The sequence below is a fragment of the Typopeltis vanoorti genome, chromosome 9 (genome assembly GCF_054136105.1).
Source record: "Typopeltis vanoorti isolate ZY-2024b chromosome 9, IOZ_Tvanoo_1.0, whole genome shotgun sequence".
Lineage (NCBI taxonomy): Eukaryota > Metazoa > Arthropoda > Arachnida > Uropygi > Thelyphonidae > Typopeltis > Typopeltis vanoorti.
Window position 1 is genome coordinate 74,255,308 of NC_143557.1, and position 22,313 is coordinate 74,277,620.

Here is a 22,313-nt window from a genome sequence, read left to right on the forward strand (position 1 = left end):
TTTTCCTCCTATCCACCAATTTCTGTAATCCACATTCTCTCAAATGCTTTTCATAACCAGCACTTCAGAGTCCTGATATCACTTTGGCTATTCATCTTTGGATCCACTCTAGTGTTTCTGCATCACAATGAAAACTAGGTGACCAAATCTGATCACATTCGTCCATATGTGGTCTGAACAGTGCCTTATATAGAGGCACTGCCACCTCCTTATCCCTACATATCAATGTACTTTTATCATAATTTCTTTCATGCTTACATGGTGATCAGAATACATTATGTAAAATTATGGAGACAACTACCATGTTAGAGTAGAACTTTAGTTTAATATAAACCAAAATGAACACTTGACATTTCGACCTTCATATCAAGGTCATTATCTGGAACATACACATATATACAGAGAAACAAGCTACACTACAATCTACATGGTTTGCTAAAGATACTGACCAACTGTTACAACAATTATTGCCCTGACCTCTGGTGGAAAAAAAAAAAAAAACCTTTACTACATCAAAGCTAGAGTCCTATTATTATTATTATTATCATCTATTAGGTTACAAAATTAAATTGGGCTGGAGAGCAACATGTTTATATATATATATATATATATAAATTAATAAATAAAAAATAATAATATTAAAAAAACTGTGATTATATATATAAATTTCAACCAATTGGTATGGAATAGTTTCCAATAAAAGCTGAAAATTGCTTCAAGTCCTAAAGTATGTTAGATACTAAGTAGGCTGAATATGTTCCATCCAAATTCTTGGAATTTTTATGCCACCATTATTGTTGAGATTAAGGTGGTTAATCAGAATTTCACAGGCTTCTTTAAATTTTCTTTCATACCAGATTTTGTATGATGTAAAGAGCAGGTACTTTTTCCAATCAGTTTGGTGTAGGGTGTTGAGAGCGTGATCTGAGAGGCCTGCTTCACCAAAATTGTTATATTTAATGTGTCTTTTGTGTTCTTTTTTATGTATAGAGATTGAACGTCCAGTTTCACCAATATAAGGTAGTTACAGGTGCAGTAGATGCAATTAAAGGATCCTTAGAGAAGTTGAATATGTTTTTTAATAAGTGGTTTAAAAGTGGCATTAAGATTATAATGGTGTAGGATTCTATTGATTTTTTCTGATAACCTTTTGATGTATGGGATGGCAATGGTTTTACTGTAATCTATATTCTTTTTTGATGAAGTTTTATGAAGAACTTTATTAATAGTATTTTTGCTATAGCCATTATTTATAAATGTGTTGCTAATAATCATTAATTATTTTTAAGAGCTTGTTGATTAAAGCAAATTGTTATAGTTCTGTTTCTAAGGGTGTTAATGACTCCAAATTTTTGCAATGGGTGGTAATATGAGTTAGCATGTATATATTGACCAGTATGTGTCAGTTTGCGGTAAACTGTGAAGGATAGACTGCTTGAGGGAAGACGTGTGACCAGTGTATCCAGAAACGTAAGTGAGTTCTGATTTTCAATTTCGATAGTAAATTGCATGTGTTCATGTTGTTTGTTCAGGTGGCTGAGGAATGTGTTTAAAGTTTGTCGACCGTGTGGCCAGATAACGAAAACATCATCAACACATCTAAGCCACACCATAGGTTTTAGAGTAAAGGAATCAAGAGCACTTTGCTCAAAAGCTTCCATATAAAAGTTAGCAATTGGCAGGGATAGTGGTGAGTCCATTGCCATACCTTCTTTTTGTAGGTAAAATTTCTTTTGCCACACAAAGTAACCGAAACATAGTACGTGGACAAAGAGGGGCCATAATGTCGGGCAGAAATTGGTTCTGTAGGAGAAGAATTGTGTCACTGATTGGGACATTTGTGAAAAGGGCAGAAACATCAAAAGTGACTAATAAATCATCTTTGCCGAGTGTTATGTTTTTAATTTTGTTTATAAAGTGTTGTGTGCTCTTTATATAGGAGGGGGAATGACCTACCAACTCCTTGAGTGTTGACACTAATTTCTTGGCTAGGGGATAATTAGGGCTGTCTATTCCTTCAACTATCGGCCGAAGCGGAACATTTTGTTTGTGTACTTTAGAAACACCATATATTCTGGGAGAATGGGCGTAATGGGGTATAAGTTTTTTAAGTGTCTGATGGCCAAGAAGTAATGGACGTAAGTAATTTCTCAGTTTTTTTTCCATTTTTTTTCTTGATTCTGTTAGTTGGATTATAGTTTACAAGCTGATAGGTGCTGTTATCAGAGACTAGTTGATTCATCTGATGGATGTAAGTTAATTATATCTTGATTAGCTTTTAATGACTTGATTGCTGCTAGTTCTGTTTTTGTAAGATTGCTATATAAGGTTTTCTTTTTATTCAGAACATTGCTGGTTTCTAACCGAATTTTATCAGCTATATTAATGGGAAGAGATTTAATACCTCTTTCTATGTGGTATATAAAATCCAGTTTATTAACAGTTCTAGGTGCTTCTGCAAAGTTAAGGCTTTCATCAATTAATACAAGTTGACCTTTATTTAAGGTGTGGCTTTTTTTTTATTTTCACATTTGACGTATGTAGATGCCGTATGGTCACTGCCGTACCTCACATGGTCTTGGCAATGATGTCTTCTGCTAGAATAAGTGGTAGGGTCGCAGATTCCCTTTCCACACAAAGTTTATAGGACAATCACAAACATCCATGCCCATGGTGGGATTCAAACCCACGGCCTCTTGGCTGGAGAGCGGATACGCTAAGCACTCGGCTGGCAAGGTGTGGCTTGATAAGTTAGTCAGATGAATATTGCTTGCAGGTGATTGGTCGTTCCTTGTCTCACTTGTTTGTTGTTCACTGTTGGAGTTGTTTACCAGTGAAGCGATATCCTGATTGGTTGGATTCGTATGATTTGCATTCACATTTTGCCGTTGTTTTAAGATATGAAATTTGGCCTTAAGTTTTTCTTTATTATTTTCTAGAATTCTAGAAATTCTAGTTGTCTCCATAATTTTCCATAATGTACTTTTTATCATAGCAGCAATACAATTGTGCAGTCTTTGCATATAGAAGCTATTGACGTCATGTCAGTTGCCTTAATATCATTGCCAAGCACTCTTCCTTTTGGACGTGTGTATTGCTGTGCATTATAGTTTTGGTGTAATCACCATCATTTTTGGCTATAACATCCTTTTGAAAAGAAAATTTGAATTGTTCTTGTCAGTTGCTGATATAAAATTTGATTTCTGAGTACAGCAATACCTCACACAGTGCGGTTTTAAACAGTGTGAGTTTCACTATAATGTAGTTAGTATACAGTACAATTATTGTAATTTCATCATAAAGGCAATTATATCGATTGCATTTTATATTAATAGTTGTTTATTGGAGTAGCAGTATAGGTAGAATAGTTTCTGAGTCTTGTTTTCTGAGAATTGTTCTTGTCAGTTGCTGATATAAAATTTGATTTCTGAGTACAGCAATACCTCACACAATGTAGTTTTAAACAGTGTGAGTTTCACTATAATGTAGTTTGTAATGTAGTTAGTATACAGTACAATTATTGTAATTTCATCATAAAGGCAATTATTTGATTGCATTTTATATTAATAGTTGTTTATTGGAGTAGCAGTATAGGTAGAACAGTTTCTGAATCTTCCAAAAACAAGTTCTCAAATGTCTTGTTCATATTTTTTGCATTGAAATATCTAGCCACAGTACATGGCTGTTACAAATGGGTAATATGCAGTTTATTATCCCTTTATATGCAATTATGAATGAGAAAAGGAAATATAAAGGAAGTGAAGGACCTAAAACATAAGTGGTTAATGTAAATGTTTGGATGCATTACACTGAAATCCATTATATAAATGCTCTGCCCAGTGCTGTTTCAGTTAATACTTAATATTTTCAGCATGCATTAACTACATTACTTGAAGTATTGCAGCTTCCAGGGATGGCGTCTCTGCCCATGTCTCCCTCTATTCATTAAAAAATCCTTCCACATTAATCTGGTAACAACCCTTCACCAACTTATATGTCTTAATCATATCCCTCTCCTTCTATTCATGAAACTCTGCAAGTTGCATTTTTTCCATCTCTCCTCCTATCTGACATTGATTTCTGGGCTCTCTCCAAAGCATCCTCATCCTTCTTGAAAACCAGGTGACCAAATCTGTGTGTAGTAGTCCATATGTAACCTCATCAAAGTCTTATACAAATGAACCATAACATCTGTACTTCTGCATGTCGTCATCCTCCTCATTATTGCCATAATCTGTTAGGACGTTATTACAATTTTAGCAATGTAACCCCTAAACTTTGAATCTCTGTCCACCATCACTCTCAGATTTCTCATCTCTTCCACCTCCTTTGATATTTTCCCATTAATTGTATACTCTGCATCCCAACTTTGCTTACCAAATTTCAAGACTTGGCACTTTGCAACATTAAAATAATAGCTCCGCTCACAGAGTCTGTTGAGATCCTCCTGCAGGGCCACAACATTTGCTCTAATTCTCATACTTCTTTCCAACATTGCACCATTGGCAAACTGTAGCATATCTCCAATTAAGGTCTCACTGTCATTAATGGACAAGTTAAACAATAATGGTCCCAAAACAGATCCCTTTGGCACTCCATTAGTGACCTTCCTCTTTATGAATACAGCTCCCCCATACATAACCTATTGATACATATCTGACAGCCAGTCAGCTATAAAACTGACTGGTCCATTATCTAATCCCATCTGTTTCAAATTAGCTGCTAGCTTGTAATGTGACAGTCTATCTGTTGCTGGGCTCGTTGGCCGAGTGGTTAGAATATTCGCTCTCCAACCAACAGGATGGGGGTTCAAATCCTGCCATAGCAATGGATGTTTGTGATTATGGGAGATGAATTTCATTGCCCAGTGTAATACTACATGCCTGCATATTAGAGGCCTGAAGTGGCTTGAGTTTTGTCTCTAGAGCAAGGTTTCCATACCTGGTAAGAAATAAATTTAAAAAATACAAAAATATGTATATAAAATTGATAGAAATAGAAAAAACTATCCTTATCTTATCAACGGTACAAAATGTACTATAGGTTTGCATATAACCTTTCATGGGTGGGAACAACATAAAAAAATAATAAAATAAAATAAATAAATAAACTATGGCCTTTGAAAAATCAAAGTACACGACTGTATATGCATTTTCTTCTTGTTGTAATACGTAAGCAGATTGAATAAAGCATGACTTCTCCCCACCTAACTAGACCATGCTGACCATCATAAAGCATACTGCTATTATTAACCCAACTAATGGAAAAGTCATTTTGTATACTCTGCTGTTATGAATCTGGACTTGTTTTCTTAAGTATTCACAGCAGGATACTGGATTACTAGGTGTACATGCTGTTCATGGAATGCATGCACTAGGCCTATCCAGGAAGTCTGAGTAAATTGCTGAATCAGGTCAGTGGAGAGCTTTGAATGCTGCAGGAAAGGGCTTGGTATATTCTCTGAAATTGGCTCATTGCATCACTGAAATTACAGCAATCTACAAACTGAAGCTTGTAGTCTTTAAGCGCCTCCATAGCACAATTGGAAGAATGATGTTGCACCCTTCAATTAGAAAAGGCCTAAGTTCGATTCTCATTATGATGTGAGGAATCTTTTTTCAATTGAAGGTGAGTTAGCTGATCTCATACTGAGGTATCAGGTTTTTTTCTCCTGGAAACTCTGGTTTTTCATCCTGCATACAGACAAATCGGCCCTTCAGAATACAAGCAATATACAGATAAAAAATACTAGCTGTGGTGGTGGTGGGCGGTAGATGGCATTGATGTAAATGATTGGGAGTATAGGTTTGTTGTAGTGGTGGAGATGGAGAGTTGTATAGTGGGTGGTCTCCCATGATGAGTACTTTATTATTATTATTCATGACACCTTCAGAGTCTTCGGACTCTGAAGGTGTCATGAATAATAATAATAAAGCTTTTGTGCTCAGTTGTCTGCAACAAAAAGAGATATGAATTTTGTTGTGATCTCCAAGAAATTATAGACAGTGGAGAGACTACAGACAGCAAGTTTGTGTACAGTGTTGAACCCACATTATATCTTTCAGGCAAGATCAGTCACCTCACCATCTGCTTATGGGGGAATGAAAATCACATGAATTCATATAATATGAATGTAACTCTGAAACTGAATGTTTTCTGTGCAGTGTCTGTGGAAAAGTGTTTGATCTAGTCTTTTTTCAGGTAAAACACTGTGACAGATATAAGCTGACTGAAGGGTTACCATCATAGCTACTACAATGAGTGATGACTTCTAGCTAGCAAAGATTGTATCAAGTGATAGCACAAATGTTCAAATTTTTGTTCACACCTTACACAATTTAACATACATGCGCTGTGTATTATCCTGCAATCTTCAACTCAATACTTGCCATACATATTTGCTTGTCAATTCAAGTGACTGAAGCAATGACACATTGTTGCAATGGTTCAACTCCAGTGATAGTAGTAGTAGTAGTCGCACAGCATACCTTATGTACCACACAGAAAAAAATACAATGTGAGGGTAGCTGATATTAGTAAACATTTTAGTGAAATAGGTGGTTCTGATTTATAGGGAAACCAATCCAGTGATGAGGAAGATTGTGATGTTCAAAACTGTTCACACCTGCTGATGATTGTGCAGAGCTTCATCTTGAGACAGAATGAAGTGTAATTATGTAATTTTGTTGCGTAATTATGCTCAAATGTGAAATTTGGATTCTTCATTTTTGACTTACCCTGTATATTCTTAAATGTTTTTCCTTCTTTACCATCTTACTTTTCAACATATATAGTTTTGTTTTGTTTTTTTCTTTAATTTATATATAGCAAAAATTCAGAGTCTTAAACATAGTATACCAAAGGGAGATAAGAAGAGAAAGAGGGAAATTGTTGCTGAAATTGCAAAACTAGAAGCAGAACTACAAGTCAAGCAAGAAAATGAATTATCCAAATTACAGCAAACCAACACACAGGTTTGTAAATGTATTTGAAGTACTGTAATGTCATTCATTCTTTCATAAAAATGTGCTTAATTATTATTATTATTGTTAACCTGGCATCTCCATGAATGAAGTCACAAACTCATGATGAGAGATTCACACTAACCATTATTCAAACAGTGCATTCAACCACTTCTAGCAACCTATTCACTTGTTCACCAATTTGCAGTCAACAAAATCTAGTCCTCACATCCTTGCCACCCACAATTTTTAATCTAATTCCTAAAAAGTTCCATTACTGGCATATGTATGTGAAAGATACCAATTAATTTATAACCTTGGTTTTAATCCTTTTTTTTTTTTTCCCCAAGTAAGCAAACAGACAAATAAGTCAAGTTTGCACCTGAACATGGTTCAAGACTTATGGTGGTGGTGCAACACCAAGGAAACTCGTGGTAAAGATGGATTAAGCTCTGATCACTTTCCTTAGTATTTCCCATAAATGTAAAACACATCTCCTGGGACAGGGGTGTTCAACCCGTCGATCGCAGAGCGATTTTTGGTCGATCTCTTGTGTATTCCTCCTTACATACAAATTTAATTAAAACTGTAAACATAATATTTTATTTATCATTATTTTGTATTATTTTTAATTCGCTTTAAGTGTATTGCTATTGTTTATTTATTTGTCGTTAAAATTGTCAAATCAGTAATTTTCTTATAACGCCAGGTAAATGAATTAATTTGGATCAGTGGAAGTCAAACAGTGAGCCGAGTGAATACGATTATAAGCAAAGTGTAAAAACTCGATTGTAGCTTAAATATTAAATATTCCAAAGCACATTACATCGATTTTTTACTTAGATTAAGTCCCATGTAAATATTGTAAAAATATAAACTTTGTTTGTCTCTGTATAGTTTGTATTAGATGTTTTTGTAAATAACTCTTTTGAAGCTAACTGTATATACTGCTTTAATAAGAATATGTTAGAGTGTTAAAAACAAAGGCAATGTTTTTGTCGCTGAAGCTGTACATGGCAGCATTAGAAAGATTGTTATCGAAACTTGTATATATGAGAAAGGCTTGCAGGCTCTAAGTGTAAACACCTCTGAAGTCAGTCAGAAAGAGTTCAAACAACTTTCCGATGGCCGGCAACTTACAATCAGAAGAAAGCGGAGGAGAACAAAAGGCGTGCCGAACTTGAAACTTAAGATGAAAGACTCATACTGATTGTTTGGGGGTTGCCAAACTTCATGCGAGGTCTCAGAGGAGGCCTAATAAAAAGGGACTGAAGCAAGCAGAAGGGGTCCTGGTTCCAGAATTGCTGTAGAGAGGAGGCTGCCTGGTCCAGAGTCGCCATCAGAAAGACTGTCCGGATCCACGTTGCTTGAGAGAGGAGCTTCCCGCTTCCAGAAAGGAGCTTCTCAGTTCGAGACGTCGCTAGAGAAACTACTTCTAGGCCGCAGACAAGGTTTCAACTTGCCGAAAGGAAGAGTTCCAATTGCCGGAGAAAAGTTTCCAGGCCAGGTTAATGTCAGACATTCACCAGTGTGTTGCGTTTTCATTACAATTTGATGAATCAAACGACTTCACTGATATTGCTCAGTTAATGGTATTTATTTGCATGGTATTTCAAGATTATTCAAAGAAGAACTTTTGAAAAATTATACCATTATTGGGAAGGACTAGGGGAGAAGACATTTTTTCGGCATTTGATGAATTTGTGAAACAACACAAACTTCCGCTTTTTAAACTTGTGTCTATTACTACTGATGGTGCTCCTGCAATGATAGGTAATAAATCAAGCTTCATTTCATTATGTAAAAACGATGACAGATATCCAGATTTTTTAACGTACCACTGTATTATTCATCAATAAGTACTGTGTAGTAAAAGATTAAACACAAAAGATGTTTTGGATATTACATTTAAAATTGTAAATTCTGTTCCAGGAAAAGTCCTGCAACGGCAGTTATTTAAATTACAGGCAGCTTCTGTTGTACAATTATGTTTGCTGGCTCAGCAGAAATCAATTTTTAGAAAGATTTCTTGTATTAATTAACGATATAAAAAATTTTCTTGATGAAAAAGGAGATATTTATCCACAATTGAGTAATATAAAAGATGGTTGTTACACTTATCATTTTTAGTAGATTTTTGTATGAAATTAAATTTAAATTTAGAGTTACAAGGTAGAGAAAAAAATTTCATTGACGTGTTAAGTTCAATAAAATCTTTCCAACAATACTTACTTTTATTAAAGAAAAATATAAATGACCGCGAATTTGGACATCTCCCATATTTATTAAAATATTTTGAACAAAATCAAGAAATGCTTCGCTATGATTTAAAATAATTCATTCGTGAAATAGAATTAGTTGAGGAAGAAATAAATTCAAGATTTAAAGATTTTAATAAAACTGAAATGATTGTATCTTTTATCAATAATCAATTTCAAGAAAACTTGAACATCACAGAAATTTCAAATAAAATTAGTGGGCTGTTTGATATGAACCAAGCTGAAGTAGAACTTGAGATAATAAACATTCAGAATAGTTTACATTTAAAATCAATAAACAATGAAGTCATTTGGAAGTACATGAAAAATTCCCAATATTAATTGATATTGTGTGAAAAATTCTGTCATGTTTCGGATCAACATACTTGTCAGAATCCGCTTTTTCTATTATGATCATCATAAAAAATCAATTAAGAAACCAAATAACAAATGATCATTTGGATGATTGTCTGCTATTGGCCACTTCTTCTTATCAACTTGACTTTGAAAATATTGCGAAGTCCAAACAATGCTAAATTTCACATTAACTTTTTTTTTTTTTTTTTTTTTTTTAATCAACCAACATTTCCTGTAACTTGTGAGTTTGTAATCAATCTGTTGTTTTTTCTAACTTTGGTTTTTCAAAATAGAGAAATAAATATTTTATTCCAATATTTTTTTTTTGTATTAAAATATTTGTTGTATTAAAATAATTAAAAGTGATAAATAAATTTTTAAATACACAAATAAAGTTTTGAGTTCTGTTTTTTTTTAGTTGTTTATTTGTGTGTAATCAGACTTCAGGTTGGGGGAACGTGATCTATATAAGAGAGTAGATCACCGAATAACTTTTTATAGAAGTAGCTCATGTAGTAAAAAAGGTTGAACACCACTGTCCTAGGAGGTATGATGTTATACATTATGGGTGGTGGTTACTACCCAGACTGGTTTCAACCTTTATTGAGATCTCATCAGTGAGTAGGCAGACACTGAAATGCCAAGGTTTAAGTAATACAGAGCTTCAATTTTACCTATGCAAGTTGCCACAAGGTGCTTTGACCTTATTAATTAAGAATCTCCGGATGAGAGAAAGATGTGAAAAGTTTTTTACCTTTGGTATATTATACGTTAAAGATAACCAAGTAATTTTATAACCTTGGTTTAATCCTTTTTCCCAAGTAAGCAAATAGACAAGTAAGTCAAGTTTGCGCCTGAACGTGGTTCAAGACTTATAGTAGTTGTGCAACACCAAGGCAACTCCTGGTAAAGATGGATTAAGCTCTGATCACTTTCCTTAGTATTTCCGATAAATGTATAACACATCTCCTAGGAGATGTATGATGTTATACATTATGGGCGGGGGTCACTACCCAGACCGGTTTCACCCTTTATTGAGGTCTCATCAGTGAGTAGGTTTTTACCGAGAGTTGCCTTGGTGTTGCACCACCACCATAAATCTTGAACCATGTTCAGGTGCAAACTTGACTTACTTGTCTGTTTGCTTACTTGGGAAAAAGGATTAAAACCAAGGTTATGAAATTACTTGGTATCTTTAACATATATTATACCCAAGTTAAAAAACTTTTCACATCTTTCTCTCATCCGGAGATTCTTAAATAATAAGGTCAAAGCACCTTGTGGCAACTTGCATAGGTAAAATTGATAAGCTCTGTATTACTTAAACCTTGGCATTTCAGGGTCTGTCTACTCACTGATGAGACCTCAATAAAGATTGAAACTGGTCTGGATAGTGACCCCCACCCATAATGTATAATATCATGCATCTCATAGGAGATGTGTTTTATATTTATGGGAAATACTAAGGAAAGTAATCAGAGCTTAAGCCATCTTTACCATGAGTTACCTTGGTGTTGCAACACCATAAGTCTTGAACCACATTCAGGTGCAAACTTGACTTACTTGTCTGTTTGCTTACTTGGGAAAAAGGATTAAAACCAAGGTTATAAAATAAAATTACTTGGTATCTTTAACATACATTATACCCAAGGTGAAAAACTTTTCACAGTGGCATATGTTTTTATCATATCTCATGTCATTTTCTTCCACTTGTCAACCATTGATAACAGCACTTTACAGTATTAACAGTACTCCTGGAAAAAAATTATTTATTGAATTTACTGATATTTTGCTGGATTTCTAACCAGCATTTTCAGAGCATGAACTGTGATAAAACACACAGCACTCAATTAGAATATAATAAAAAACAAATTGCAACTGAAAAGGAACTTAATGTCCTGTTAAAGTGCCCTCTGGGGAGAGACAGATATAAATGATGCTAACGGCTTTGAGAATATTTGGTGTGAAATAGAAGTGGATAGGACAAGATATTTAATAGGATGCTGTTATATATAGACCAGGAAATATAGTAATGAGCAGGAAATGTTTAGGCAAATTACTTTGGCAAATGCAAAGCACGTGCTCATTATGGGGTCATTATTCAACTATAATAATATAAACTGGCCAGAGAAAGCAATAGAAGGGAACAGTTTTTGGACTTCTTGAGGGACAACTGTCTTAGGCAGTATGCGGTGGAGGGAATGCAAGGATTAAGAGTTTTGGACTTGATCATAGCATCAGAGGATCTAATTGTGAATGAGATTTCATACTTGCTCTTCGTCAGAGTCATCATGTAGTCCTGACTTAGAGGATGAATAGGCATGCAGAAATATCAAGGTGGAAGGAATTTATGTGGAATTTTAGACAGGCAACTATAATAATAGACTTGAGAAACCGGCTTGAAGCAGGGCAAGGGATGAAAGAATTTTAAGGATTAGAGTCAGTAGTGCATGGGAGATAGTTAAGAATAAATTGTTGAGCATCACATATTGTATACCGCAAGTGAAGAAGATAAAGTGATTTGGAGTAAAATGGATGATAAGAAATCAAACACAAATTACAGATGAAAAAGCTGTTCATAAAAGCATATAAAGAGAGGTGGAGAACAGTTGCATGAGAAATATGTCTCAGGTTAGGAAGGTGACTAGTATAGTAAGGAGAGAAAAATTAAAATATAAGAGGAGACTAGCATGCAATCAAAAGAGAATCTCAATGAGTTTTTTTTTTTTTTTTTTTTTTGCTATTTTGCCAGTAAGAGAAAAAAATGATTATGGATGGAGATGGTAGTCTGGTGATCATGGCAGATGATGTACTTGAGCTATTTAATGATCATTTTATTAAGGTCTTGTTCCATTCTGGTAAAGCAGGTTTTACTCCTAGAGAGATGGGGGGGAGGATTAGAAGTGAATGAAAAAGATTTATGCCAAACATGCAGCACTGTAAATGTCAGCAAGATGGGGGAGGGAGGGAGATTACATGGGATTTTAAGGGATTGTGCTAAGACTGTGCCATTAATTGGCTGTTTAACTAGTCTTGCAGTGAGACAAGTTTCTGAGGATTTGAAGTAGGTTAAGGTGGTGGTGGTGGTAGAATGGAGGTATCAAACTATAAGAAATTGTTCATCTGTGGTTGTTGGAAAAATTGGTAAGAACCTGCATACAGCGGGCAGTGAAGGCAATATTTTTTGTAGGGCAGTATGGATTTTTTTAAAGGCTGCCCTTGTTGCCTTTTATTATAGTGTAACAAGATCACTGGCTGAAAGTAAAGCATACACAGTGGTATTTTTGGATTATTCAAAGGCATTTGGCAGGATGTCCCATGTCAGGTTGGTCTTTAAGTTGCACCATAATAAATTTAGTTTAATCCTTTATCCAAGTGTGAGCAAACAAAGTTTGCACCTGAAAGTATCTTCAGGACTGGGGTAAGGTGGTTCAACACCAGGGCACTCCTTGCAAAGGTGGAGCAAGCTACCAACAGTCCTATCTCAGTATCTCCCATAATGCAAAACACATCTCCTTGTGGATATGTCTAATGTTATGCATTAAGGGAAGGGCCACAACCCAGACTAGTTTCGACCTTTATTGAGGTCTCTTCAGTGGGAGCCAGGCCCAAGTGGAGATACCAGGCAGAAGCATTAGCAGATCATCTCTACCTATAGGAGTTGCCAAATGGTGTGCCACCCTTTTTTAATAAATTACTCTGGATTTAGAGAAAGATGTTGAAAGTTTATTTTTCACTTGGTTAGAGTATAATAAATTTAGTTTATTTGGATAAAGGATTAAACTAAATTTATTATACTCTAACCAAGTGAAAAATAAACTTTCAACATCTTTCTCTAAATCCAGAGTAATTTATTAAAAAAGGGTGGCACACCATTTGGCAACTCCTATAGGTAGAGATGATCTGCTAATGCTTCTGCCTGGTATCTTCACTTGGGCCTGGCTCCCACTGAAGAGACCTCAATAAAGGTCGAAACTAGTCTGGGTTGTGGCCCTTCCCTTAATGCATAACATTAGACATATCCGCAAGGAGATGTGTTTTGCATTATGGGAGATACTGAGATAGGAGTGTTGGTAGCTTGCTCCACCTTTGCAAGGAGTGCCCTGGTGTTGTACCACCTTACCCGAGTCCTGAAGATACTTTCAGGCGCAAACTTTGTTTGCTCACACTTGGATAAAGGATTAAACTAAATTTATTATACTCTAACCAAGTGAAAAATAAACTTTCAACATTTAAGTTGCACCATATGGGTTTGAATATCAGGTTAGTGGAATGGATAGGTAACTGGCTTTTTCATAGATACCAAAGAGTAGTATATGGGGGACATTGGCGCACCTGGGGGCGGGGGTGAGGCAAAAAAAAGAAAAAAAAAAAAAACACTAGAAAATTTTCCAGAAATCTTTTCCTAATTAAAATTAATTTTTTAAAAATTTATGTTGTGTTGTGTCTTCTCTTTCTATACTACTTATGAATTAGCGGTCACATAAGGTGGAAATACCTATAGCTCTTGGGAATCATGGCCACCATGAATGCAAGGTGAACGAGGTAGTGCTCAGGTGGACCGAGTGCTACTTTGTTTGCCCGAGCCAGGCCCGGGGAGATCACTGGTTTCATGTATTGGTGATTGCTGCAGATGCTCAGTCATAGGTCGTATGCAATGCATAGTGTCTATTCTCAAATCGTCTACTCAACTTATGAATTAGTGATTCATAAATTAAGTAGATTAGCGAGTCATTCCCAAGATTAAATCCTGAGTGTGCCACTGATGGGGAAGCAATATTATCATGGAGCAGGAAGGTTACGAGTAGAGTTCCACAAGGTTCATTAATGAACCTTTACTGTCAATCTTTGTCAATGATGATCGTCACTGAACTATAGAAAGATATTCAAGTGTTTGAAGATATTATGTAAAGCAAGGGATCTTTGGGTGACTGTAGATAGAAATTTAAAATTCAAACAATATATTGCAAATAACATGAAGATAACCCAGAGAGTTGTTCCAGCATTGAGGAAGGCATTGACTAGCTGAAATAAAAAGGTGATGATTCCATTGTAGAAAACTCTGATCAGACCACATCTGAATTACTGCACTCAGATCTGATCACCAGGATTTGAGAAGGATGAAATAACCTTGGAGAGAATTCTGAGATGCACAACAAAATTATATCAGGACTGTACAAGGTTTTTTATGTGGATAGAATTTAGTTTGATGAATAGAATATGGAGGAGGATATGAAAATGAATGGTCATTATTGGATTGCTACTGGTGGGAATTTTTTATGTGGTAGAAGGAAGAGAAGGAACAAGGACAAGGGGGTCATCCTTGGAAATTGCAAAAGTAGTGAGTAAGAGGGTAAGAAGTAAGTTTGTTTGTTTTTTTTGCAGGAGAATGAAATGTATTGCCTGAGAAGGTGGTGAAAGTGCAAATGGTGGATGAATTTATGGAGTGGTATGATAGACTTTGCATTCTTTATGATGGTCAGGAATAATAATAATAATTACTATTCCTGACTTGTTGAGGTTAGCATCATATTTCATAGCTAATGTGGATTCCAAAAATAGTCTCTCAAACCTATAGTGACTGCTGTAGCTCTTAGACTTCTGGGCAGTGCAGTTGTCTTCTCCTTCCATTTAATCCTGTTGAAAGTTATGTCCAAGCATGCTCTACCAGTTCTGACTTACCATACAGATGTTCACAGATATAGTTTTTATGTTCTTCAGTGCAGATGTTAACTGATCTACAAGTCTTCAGGAAAAGACTAAGTTGCAATCACAAAGACCTTTTGCACCCCAGGATGTGTATCTATGCTTTAATCTTTTGGAGCATCGATGAAACTTGTTAGCTGGTTTTGTGCTTTGAAAGTAACATGAAGATTATATATGTGAAGAACTTAGCTACTTTTCAGATGTATCCTGAATATAGACAAGTCAGCTCTTCAGAACACATGCAATTTACAGACAAAAAATACTGGTGGTGGTAGTAGTGGGCAGTGGATGGTTTTGATGTTGGTGATGATGGTAATAGAAGTTTGATGTAGTGGTGGAGACGAAGAGTTGTGGTGTAGGTGTCCTCCCTTGGTGAGTCTTCGGACTCCTTGGAGGTGTCATGAAATAATAAAATCTACCCTATATATATAAAATGATAAGCCGTTTTATGTAATGTTTTTGTGTCACGTTTTTTGTCAAGTTATTTGAAACGTTTTGAAACTCAGGGGGCTACCCCGAGTGTTCAAAATTCGAGTCATCAGAATTCAAGGAGAACTGGCCTACCAGTCCGGAACATGGGGGGGGGGGGGGGCACCAGTGGGTGGAAACCCCCCTAGTAATAAAATAAAATAGGAGATGTGAATAGGTTTGTTGTGATCCTATGTGTTGGCTGCAGGAGGAATAGGTTGGGCATGTGGTATTTTGTCTATTTTATAGGGGCTCTAGCCATTGACTAAAAAAATATTGCAGAGGTACCTGAGTTCAGTGGCACAAGCTATGCTATTTGAACAAATATCTCTGGCTCTGTGTGTCCTCATCCTCAAAACACTTACACACAAAGTGTTTTGAGGATGCCAAAACTGCTGGGAGATGACTTTATGTAAGTACTTTTCACCGTGTAAGTTTCCTGTAAACAGCAATAGATAATGAACCATTTGGTAGTCATATAACTAGTATGTCTAGGAAGGGGGAGAAGGGAAGATAGTTTGTTTCTTTTCTGTGATAAAATATTTTTGTATCTCAGTGTTTAAATGCACTAAAAATGTATCTAAAGCATCTAGGCTGGTATTTCTCAAACTCTCAGTACCCTCATATTTCCTTTTAAAATTTTAGTAACACTGCCATGCTCTCTCTCAGCCAAAGGCAGTTTAGGAGAATATCTAATAATATTTTATTCAAACTCAAATATTATAAATATTATAAAGGTATATTATAAAAGGTATTTTATAATTATAAAGGTATATTATAATTTATTCTAAAACAAATATTAAAAATTAATTTTTAATATTTGTTTTAGAATAAATTACAAATGCAAAACAATTTTTTAAATTATTAAATACATTTTTATTTATGCGAATCCAGTCTACATATAGTAGAAGCAAACATTATGAAATTTAAGTTTTTAATAATTAAAAAGTTTAATGAGGTGAATGAATTGTTTCGGTTGGAAAGAAGTTAGTTTGGTGAAATGTAGGTCTATGTTATTTTTAGCCATAGATGGGAATCCATGTGAAGAAGAGAATTTGTGACACAAACGTGATTAAACATATACAGATGAACACATGGGGTGCTGAAACAATTTAAGATATGAATAATTCCAAAATTTAGCAGAGGGTTCTGACTGCATGGCTTGAATTATGTAATTTAAACTTTGAATGCAAACAGTTCCAACCATGTGATTGTGTTATCATCTAGATATGTCCCCAATGGAGAGCAGTTGACATGCCAAGAGACACATTTCGTTTAAAACTTCTTTTAGATTTTAATTTTTATTGAGAAATTAATTTTAGAATAAATCTCCACTTATCTATAACAATGTGGTGACAAAAATTTAAAAATAAAATTTAAAAAAGTAATCAAAATTTTGAAAATAAAATAGTTCCTTGTATCCCCACCCTAAAGACCTTTCATGTACCCTTGGGGTATGTGTACCACACTTTGGAAAATACTGGTCTAGGCTATGGGACTAAACAGCAAACACATCATCTACACAACACAGCCAGATTGTTGTTGGTCAGTCTATGTTGAGTGCTTGGTTTTATAGAAGTTCCATACAGAAATTGGCTGGTGGGGAAAGGAGGGAGGAGAACCCATTGCTGCATATGGGAGAACCCATATACAAACAAACCCATATGTTTGTATATTTTTCCTTCCCATAAAAAATAACCAAAATGTATATGGTTAATTTGAATAATTCAAATATTTGTGGGGGGGAGGGCTTCATAACAGTCAAGTCTGTCATTGGTACATTGCTAAATACATTGCTGAATTAACATCAAAGTTGACCATTATGTCTAAATCTTTTAGATTAAGATTTTTTTATTAAGGTTTTTTGTGAATCAAATTTTTAATGAAAGAGTTTCCCATGAAGAGATTTTGTAAATATTGTTTGGCAAATTTGTAGATGGGACTGTCTGTGTTGTTAACTATTTGATAAACGGGATATTGGCTTTGTGAATTTTTGGGACACCATATCTTCAAGATGATTTCACATGGTAAGGTATTAGTTTTTGGTGGTTTCTTTGACCCAAAAAGTTACCAAAAAAAATAATTTATTAAAATAATTTTATTATTATTTTTATTGTTATTATTCAGGCCTCCATGTAGTCAAAAGACTCATCGTGGGAGGGCCTTCCTAGGAAACACAAAGTCTATCATACCACTCCTTGAACTCATCGACTCTTGCTCTCACTGCTCGATCAGGCAATGCATTCCATGGTTCAACCACCCTCCATTCAAAGAAACCACATCTCACCCTCTTGCTCACAGCTTCCTTTTTGCAACTTCCAGGGATGGCCCCTTGTCATCGTTTCTTCCTTCTGTTCTACCAAGCAAAAGAACTCCCCAGTGTCAACCCTGTAACTACCTCTCAACAGTTTAAAAGTCTCAATCATATCACCTCTTGATAATCCTTCTATCTACCAAACTCTGCAGGCCACATTCCCTCAGATGATCCTCATAACTAACATTGTACAGTCCTGAAATCATCTTTGTTATCTACCTCTGTACCCTTTCCACAGTTAATTTATCCCCTTCAAATCCTGGAAACCAAATTTGAGAACAATAGTCTAAGTGTGGTCTGATCAGGGTCTTGTATAATGGAACAATAACTCTTTAATCTCTGCTGGTCAGCATCATTCTTCTGAGTATTGCAGCAATCCTCTGGGTTACCTTCACCACCTTTGCAATATGTTCCCTGAATTTCAGTTGTCTATCAATCATCACCCCCAGATCTCTTGTCTCCCCCCACCCCCTCCAGTACAGCTCCTCCAATCGAGTATGCACCCTCCCATCGATGTATCCTAAACTTCAAGACTTTACATTTTGCTGCATTAAACTGACATCCCCACATTCATTCGCTCATCTGTCTAGTTTATTCAAATCCTCTTGTAGGGCTGCCACATCTGCACTATTACTAATAACTCTTTCCAGCTTCATATCATCTGCAAACAACTGAATATCCCCCTGCAATCCATTGACAATGTCATTGATATAAAGGTTAAACAATACAGGTCCCAGTACTGAGCCCTGTGGGACTCACTTGTAGCCTTCTGCCTCCTTGATACTTCCCCACCATACACAACTTTCTGATAGGTATCAGACAGCCAATCCTGAATCCAGTTGACTAACCTGACATCCAAACCCACGTGCTGCAAACTTAAATATCTCCCTATTCTGATTTAGTGAGATCCTGGTCTAAACTGTACTATGTAAAGGACTCTTTTAGAAGACTATACATTTTTCTGTTTTTAAAAGATTCTTCATTCCGGTTTTAATTGTTTCTCCTACATTATTTTATCTGGGTGCTTTCTGTTTTATTATAGTTATTATTTGTGCTCTAAAGATCGTGGTTAGAAATTCAGTGAAATATCAGTAAATTTGATAAATTATTTTCTCCTAGCATAAAGTGCTTTTATTGAATAACTACCGTATGCTTATATGTACACCTGTCAACCAGTGTTTGTAAATACAAAAGAAAAAGTCTCTCACCGTTATTCCTAATGCTCTAGTGGTACCAAAAATTATTGGCATTAGTGACACCTAATGGATAGAGGAGGATATTGCAACAAGAAGAACAGACAAGATAAAAAGGTGGAGTACTAATGATTGCAGAGAAATTAAATCCAACCAGAGTAGAAATCTCCAATGGTGGTGATAGTGTGAGTAATGCTCGCAATATTTTCAAGGTTGGTTTGGTAGGAGATAGAGGTTAACAAGACAAAATGCACAACTGGGTTCTTCTGCAGACCAGGGTCATCTGAAAAAGAACTTGAACTGCATAGATAGATAAATGTTATAGATACAAGAAGGATTATCATTATGGGCAGTTTGAACTATGGTGATATAGACTGGAGAGAGAAGGAGAAAGCATGCAAAACAAGAAAAGGAGAATATGTAGAATTTCCCAGGGATAACTGTCTTAAGCAGCATGTGATGGAAAGGAGTCACCTTATTTAAACAGTGGATCTAGTAATAGTATATAAGAATGTGTCAATAAATGAGATGACTGTTGTGGCTCCAATTAATGAGGAGTGCATATGCAGATTTGACTAAAAAGGGACACATGTGGAACTGTAAGGCACATGATTATAATAAACTGAGAAGCAGCTTGATGCAGTGGCTTAGCATAAGAACTGTATGGTAGAAGAATCAACAGTGCATAGGAAGTAGTCAGAGTGTCTGAAGGAATCAATATCTGACTGCATTTCCAGGGTTAGTAGAATAAACTGCATGAATATTAAATGAATGAATTAAAGCACATACTGCAAAAAAAGAAAGTGTTGTGGATCCGATATTATGAAAAGAATGGCAACAAGGCTTGAAAATAGCATAAAGGGGACCACAAAAGCAACAACCATTGTGAGAAGGTTAAATCAGATTATGAAAAAAAAATAGTGGAACAGTTCAAAAGAAAGCAGAGAGAATTTTATTACTGTGTAGCAAGTGAAAGGAAGAATGACCATGGAAGAGTAACCTCAGTGAATGCATATGGTAAGAAAGTGTCAGATGCACTAGAAACTGAATTAAGTGTTTACTTTCATATATTCAATCTCAGCAGACCATTAGCTCTATGATTGCTAAGAGGATAACAGACAGAAGAATATTATCTCCCTCTGCTCTTCTGGACAGTTCCAGAAGAATAGAGGTAGACAAGCAGAAGTTAAAGTTGTTGCATGTGCTTGATTTCAGTAAAACAGTCGGACTGGATGGATATCACCTCGAGTGCTGAAGGAATGTGCAAGAGAGAGAGAGAGTTGGCAATGCCACTGACATGATAGTTCATCTCATGATATGCATAAATTGTAATGAGTGGAAAAAGAGTAACATAATTTTACTACATAAGGGTGGAGCTAGGACTGATGCTGTGAATTATGAGCTAGTCACATCTTTGATGTGGTCCTAAAAGTATTGGATAGGCTAGTACGCAGGAAAGCATGATTTTGTTAAAGATAGGTCTTGCTTCAATCTCACATTTTATAATAAAGTGACAGTTGAGTTCAATAAGTTGAATGAATCGATAATATTTCTAGATTTTGCTGAGGAATTTGACAGGATTCCACATGAGATTGGTATACAAACTCAAAGAGATTGGTGTCATTCTTGTGACATGGATAGGAGACTGGCTCACAGAGAGGTAGCAAAAAAGGATTTATGGAGGTGCTAGTCGAAGAGACAGAGGATGACTAGCATTATACCTCATGATTCTGCATTTCGGCCATTGTTGATTAACTTGTATATTAATAATGGTAGGAATGATTTAGAAGTTGATTGGGTTTCACCCTGTAGTGATTGAATATCATTGAGAATGACAAGGAATATAGTGATACAGAATCCCTGCAGGTTAACTAGACAGATTGGTTATTATACAGGCAAGTGATGGTGATTGTCATTTCATTGTTGCTAAGTAACAGTTATGCGTTTCTGACTGAGGACATTGTAGATATTATATTAGTATTAATTAATAGGAATTTGTTGCAATTAATCAGTGAAGATAGAAACTTGGGGATTATAGTTTATATTATAAAGGTTAGGGGTAGGCCTTCCTCTAGTATTTGTGGGACCCAGGCATGTCAGCCTGGTTGACCGAGCGGTTAGTGTATCTGCTCTAACCATCCATGCCCATAGTGGAATTCAGGTTCGAATTCCACCATGGGCATGGATGTTTGGGATTGTCTGTGGAAATACTAGTGGTTGTGGCGGGTGATAAATGGCGATGGTGTAGGTGCAGTTAGTTGTAGTTGGTGGAGATAGAGAGATGTGGAGTAGGTGTCCTCCCTCGATGAGTCTTTGGACTCCCTGGAAGTGTCATGTAATAATAATAATAATATGTCTAAATATTATAACGTTATAAATCAAGCTAAGAAACTGTTACATCAAATAAGTTCTATCTACCTTTTTGACAAATATAGTTTTTTAAAATTGAAAAATGTATATATGAAAAAAATTTAAAAATATGTGTAAAGTTATGGTTTTTATATGATTTCAAGTTGGCAAAATATCAAAGATAACCAAATTTAATTTACATACATAAATAATACAGACATATTGGTCAGCTTTGATATAATCTCATTGTTTACCAATATTCCCCTAATTGACACCTTAACACTCTTAAAAAACATTTTTCCTTCTGATATCTTAGAGATCTTTTCCTTTGCCATCTACTCTGGTTATTTTTCTTGGAAGAACAAAATCTACAAACAGATAGAGGGAACTGCCATGGGTTCCCCCTCTCACTCCCCCCCCTCTTGCCAGTTTTTACATGGAAAATTTTGAAAAATAAGCCATAGACTGTTCCCCTCTAAAACCTTCTATCTGGCTGAGATATGTAGATGTGTTCTCTATTTGGCCTCATGGCCCAGACACATTAGATTCCTTCCTCGGTCACCTCAATAGTCTACATCCAAGAATCCAGTTTACAATGGAAAAGGAAAATAACAGTTGTTTGCCCTTCCTAGATACCTTAGTAACACGCCTTCCTAATGGTAACCTTTCTTTCTCTGTATATAGAAAACCTACTCATACAGGCAGA

General features: G+C 35.6%; 1 protein-coding gene across 2 annotated transcripts in view; it reads left to right on the forward strand.

The window, feature by feature from the left end:
* LOC150103160 (deubiquitinase OTUD6B-like) overlaps positions 1–22,313 on the forward strand; it is a 420,347-nt gene that overhangs the window by 178,895 nt on the left and 219,139 nt on the right. For both annotated transcript variants that reach the window (XM_090398214.1, XM_090398215.1), the window contains exon 2: positions 6,829–6,974. In XM_090398214.1, coding sequence (XP_090254340.1) covers positions 6,829–6,974 — 146 coding nt within the window. The remainder of the gene's footprint in view (positions 1–6,828; positions 6,975–22,313) is intronic.